The sequence below is a fragment of the Poecilia reticulata genome, unplaced genomic scaffold (genome assembly GCF_000633615.1).
Source record: "Poecilia reticulata strain Guanapo unplaced genomic scaffold, Guppy_female_1.0+MT scaffold_405, whole genome shotgun sequence".
NCBI classification, from domain to species: domain Eukaryota; kingdom Metazoa; phylum Chordata; class Actinopteri; order Cyprinodontiformes; family Poeciliidae; genus Poecilia; species Poecilia reticulata.
This window is the reverse complement of record NW_007615174.1, coordinates 11,660-16,913: the sequence shown is the minus strand read 5'-3', so window position 1 is coordinate 16,913 and position 5,254 is coordinate 11,660. Positions and strand designations below refer to the sequence as shown.

Genomic DNA, 5,254 nt, shown 5'->3' with positions numbered 1-5,254 from the left:
ACCTCAAATTTATGCACTTGATTCTGTTTTTAAGTAACCCAAGTTACATTTTATGGAAAGAGGGAGAGTGGCTGAAATRCGTCACTAAAAGCCCCAGGTTAAGTTCACTTTCATGCCCGTGATGAGTGTAATAAAATATCTGACCAGACCTTTATCTTCTTGTCTGTGTTTGTGTAAAAACAGCGAAGGTGTCATAAGGTGATGTGCACTTCTTCTTCTTCTCCTCAGACTCCAAGCCCTCAAAGCAGCAGTACTGATGACTTCCTGGACACTCTGCTGCATGATTCCTCCTCGTCCCCCCTGTGGTCGCCCCGCACCGCTGACAATGGTGTTAACAAGGACCTCCTGACTGACCTGACAGACAGTCCCCATCCAATCTCCTGCGCAGGGTTCCCTGCCTTCAACATTCAGGTTTCCCCCCAGCCTCCAGATACCGAGAACTCGCCTGCGGCAAAAGAAAAGCTGCCCGACGTGTCCATTGATCTAGGTAAGGCCACAAAAGTGGAGACATTTGCAGAAACAGATCAGAACCGGGACATCGCCTCTGCGGGGAGAACTAATTTTTGTGTTAGGAAAACAAATTGAACAGCAGGGCTCTGCAACTAATGAGCAGTGAAATGAGAACATTGTGAGGTATTTTTCGTCGTGTTTGTCTCTGTTGTGGTGTAATGAGGACTATTAACTGCAGGTCTGGCAGCAGGCATTTATGTCTTTTTTTTTCTTTTTTCCCCTGTTTCACTTCATTTGGATGATTAAAAGCTTGTTTAAAAGTGGTTCAGGACGCAACGCCAACAGCCTTCTTTTGTAAAGTGCTCTTTTTTAAAGATAATAACCTGACCTTGATGAAAGAAAAACTGTAAATAAATGAAGTCTGAAACATCTGAATGACGCAAAGCATCAGAAAAACATTTAAAAAATAAATAAATTATATTTTTGATCCTTTTCATATTTTGTGAYGTTATAACCACATACGTCTGCGTATTTTGCTGGAATTGCGTGCTACAGGCCAACATGAAGTAGTGTGTAATGATGAAACGGAAATAACATGGTACACCGTTTTCAAATGTTCTTGCAAATAAAAACAGAAATAGTATGACAGATTCATCTTCCCCGAGTTAACACTTCGTAAAACCTCTTTTAAATTGCAGCTTAAACTTTAATTAGCTTTGGAAACATACATTCTTGCCCGTTATTCTTTTCAAAATTGTTCAAACTCAATAACATTGAAACACAGACAGGTGTTAGTTTTCAAGTCATGGCACAGACTGTAACTTTGGATTTCATTCTGGACATTGACTAGGCCATTCTATTCTTTCTTCGTAATCGTTGCATTGTCTTTTGTTTCCTGTTTGAACGTTGGATTTGAGTCTCCGCCTGTGGCTCACATCCTTTGTCCCCTCTACAGGTGTGTTTTTCAAGGATCGCCGCATTTTTATCTCCTCTCATCATCCCAGCTACTCTGATCATATGAACTAATTAGAGAAAATACTGTAGATTTGTGTTAGAAAACGGACAGAGGGAGTCTAATTAACACAGAGGGATCTGGAAACCATTAGGAAAACTCTGAGGTTTTGCTGGACATCATTAGTCCACAGCTCTCTCACATTTCAATCACATTGGCATCTGCATTCTTTCCATTTTCAGTCATTCAGCTGCGGACTTGGTGGCTGTGCATAAACGCATCAACGTGCGACAGTTGTGCATGCAGATTGCATAATCACGCTTTGGTCTGAGACTGAGACTCAGATTGAGGCAAGCTTCAACTTTCAGACAGATGGCCTCAGTTTCAACTTCAGAATGTTTTGATATACAGAGAAATTTATGGCCGGCTCAGTGACTACAAGGTGACCTTCACCCCCGCCACACGGTTGAGCATTGGTATGCCACGCATGGGGTCATATGGTGCTGTGGACATTATTGCAAAACATTTCTATTTCAGTAATGTCAGTCCAAAGGACGTTGTTCCAGAAAAGGCAAGATGCTTTCCCCTGAAAATACTTTTTTTTTTTGCAACCGTTCTGCTGATAACCTCTGCAAAGGACCTGCAGCCTGCTTTAATGCCAGCCGTTCTCTTGATTGATGAATGCATAGATAGGTTCCCCTTGCTGTTGATTAGCTAATCAATGCATTTGATTGGTAGAACCTTTTAGCTTCTTACTCACTAACGTCTTATGTCAATAGAAAAAGATATAGAAATACCAAGAAACAGAGGGAAAGAATTTTTTTTTTCCTATCCAGGAATTTATTGTAAAAGCCAGTGAAGACATAAAAACTAGCATTGCATATAATATGGAAGCTTGCCTTATATTGWTATTAATGGTAATATTTAAACAGACATATTTTGTCCCAGGTYCTGTATCAAGGCACAGCCACGGAGAGGGTTTGGTAACTTCAGGCTCTGCTTTTCTTTCTTTCTTCCTTTTTTTTGTGGGATGATATGGATTTGTTGGCATCTTCAAGTCATGACCTTCAGCGAGCAGCTAGCAGCCGAGTGTGAAGGAGTCGGGATGAGAGCCAGTTTCTAGTTTTACGGTCTGTACATCCTCTGCAAGAACAAAGAAGCTTGACCTCTTGACTAAGACTACAAGAAAATCACAACGTCACACATTTCTTTTTTCACGCGCTCACAACTATTATCTTGTGAGACATAAAAGTTCGTCCATATAAATTGTTCTTCAGTCTGAACTTGAATCTGTCATGTGAAATAAGCAGAAGACAATGGGGTAGATGGATATTTTCCTGGTAATTTTAGAAGTGATAAAGCATATGGAAATGTTTTATTATGCATCCATTTTATAATGTTCTAATACATTATGCTTGTAARATATTCTAGATTAAGAGAAAACATTTTTTTGTATGTAAGATTAAGGGAAGTGGAAATCAGACAGCAGAAGTAAATTTGGAGCCAGGAGAAACATAAACTTGCAGATTAAATGTTTATTTAAATGCTTGGCTTTAAAAATATATTTATTTATTTATTTTTACATTTTACTTAAGCTGAGTTGAACAAAAATATGAATTGATGAAAGTCACATTTTTCTGTTTTGACCTTTCAGATAATTTTAATGAAAGTGTGTTTCATCTTTGAGGGCTCGTTTTACAGTTTTACCATTTTCAAGATATCTGAAGTGCGATATCGTGGCTGTAATATAAGAACAGGAACTAAACAGAATAGTCGCGATCGACGCTTTTGTTCAAAGCGGCTAACATCGTGCTAGCAGCGGGAGAATAGACCCCGAGAACAAATTGGAGCATCGTCACTGATGAAGATAATCTACCAGCCCCRCTGTATGAGTTCCTGCTCCTGTTGTGTGAAAACAGCTGCTTTTGAACTGTGACAAATTCAAACTGTGACAAACCATGTTAACTCAGTGTCTCATCTATCTGATACCTTCCTCTTCCTCACCTCATCAGCTCTTTYTATGCCTCATCTGCCTGCGGCGCTCCTTATCTTCCCTGCCATATCMTCCCTCTCCCCTGCTTCAGTCCTGCTCCTGAATAGGATGCAACCAAAAATATAATTACATCTCAGACTTGTATCGTTCCATCTCTTGATTTTATTTGTATATAAGACTTATTTTCAAAACTGGSCTTGTAGATACAGCAGCCTCAGTTTCACGTCCTGACTCTGTTGCTGCTGTAGCAACAAGAGAGATCTCCTCCTCCACATCCTCCTGGCTCACATTTGCAAAGCACAGCTTTCCCCCACCCCCTCCTTTTTTTTTCCAGAGGAAAAGCTTTTACACGGTCTGAAAATCACTTGACCAGTCAACAGCAGCTGCAGGCTCGCCTTTCACTCACTCTTGTCACTCTCGCCCCTTAAAATCTCCACCAGCCAGAAAGCTCGAGGTAGATGTGGTGCTTTATTAACGAGCGGAGCAGCTGAATAAATAAAYAACTTTCTGGGGGTTCAAAAGCATGACTGTAAACAGATCCGTCTTCCTTCTTGACCTAAAATACAGAAAATTCTTGTGCGGCACCCTGTGCTACTTCCTCTAACGTTTGAAGGCGACAGAGCAGGAGCCGCTTTTTCCTTAAACCCAACTCAGTTTTGAGTTACATTCATCTGGTTTGTTGTTTTGTTTGCTTTTTCTGTGTCATTGTGCAGGCTGGGAGTCTGAGGGCTGCCACGAGGAGTTTGGCATTACATGCTACCTTTCCAACAGCCAAACCCCACTGCTGCCATCAAGCCGGGCGCTCACAGTGAAGGACCTGCTTTTATCCAATCTGGGACAGAAAGTAAGAGAAGCTCAGCATCTGTCTGACGCACGTATATTTCCTTAAAGGGCATATTTCAGTATTTTCTCTACTGTTTGTTTTTTATTTTTCATGAGCATGTACAGTTTTCTTTATCTCCATGTCAGAAACTGAAGAACTATTATTTCCACAAGTATTTTAGGTGTTCAGGTGTCTTAGTGCTGATTTGATTTGCTGTCAATTTGGCYGAGACTCTTGTGAATGAGATTTTAAAGCTCATTCAGTGTGCATTTGTAAGACACGGGAGAAGGAAGTCAGTAGAAATGCTGTGTGAGATCAGTAGGTTGGAGACTTGGCAAACTGGCATCCTACTGAGAGATTTAAAGTGACTCTGTGATGACGTATAATTTGTATATTTATTTGGCTCAGATACTAAGAAAAAATTGAGCTTGTGCTGCAGCYAGTTCATTCATATTCCTAGGGATTGCTTTTGGTGGGAGATGAAACATCTGTCATTTTCAAACAAATTTACCAACATTTCCTGCATTGAGGACCTTTGGGAAAAGTAACAGTGCTCACACTATCGTCTTCTGTGTTGCCAATAATCCAGCCAACCACACATTCTCATTGGGAGGGTCTTTGTTGCTAAGAAAACAAYTGTTTCCTGTTAACATCAGGAAGTCCACCTCTTTTGTTACAGACAAAAAATCTTCATCCATAGATGGTAGTGCATCTTTTTTTGTTATAAAGGCAAAGCTGCTAATGTTCGAATGTTGTCAGAAATGTGTGTCTTAAAATGTCTTTCGAAAATCAAGAAAATAAGGACTGCGATTTATTTATTCCACATTTTCAAGAGTATTAGGAATAAAATATGATGAACCTTTTCCGCTTTTTAATCAGTATTAATGAAAAACAATAAGAGTTATTATGTGCCTTGTTTTCAACCACAGACCTCCTGGTTGCAGCCCACTCTCCAAAAAGCAGGAAAATTATTTTCTGAACTAGTATTCCACTTTAATTTCCTTCTCCCACTTGGAATTGTGTTTGACAGGCACAG

At 40.1% G+C, this 5,254-nt stretch overlaps 1 protein-coding gene across 1 annotated transcript in view; it reads left to right on the top strand.

The window, feature by feature from the left end:
• Window positions 1-228: 228 nt before the first annotated feature.
• LOC103460971 (cyclic AMP-responsive element-binding protein 3-like protein 3-B) overlaps window positions 229-5,254 on the top strand; it is a gene marked incomplete at its 5' end in the record, with an annotated part of 14,976 nt that continues 9,950 nt past the window's right edge. The window contains 2 exons of the mRNA XM_017303550.1: window positions 229-487; window positions 4,109-4,270. Coding sequence (XP_017159039.1) covers window positions 229-487; window positions 4,109-4,270 — 421 coding nt within the window. The remainder of the gene's footprint in view (window positions 488-4,108; window positions 4,271-5,254) is intronic.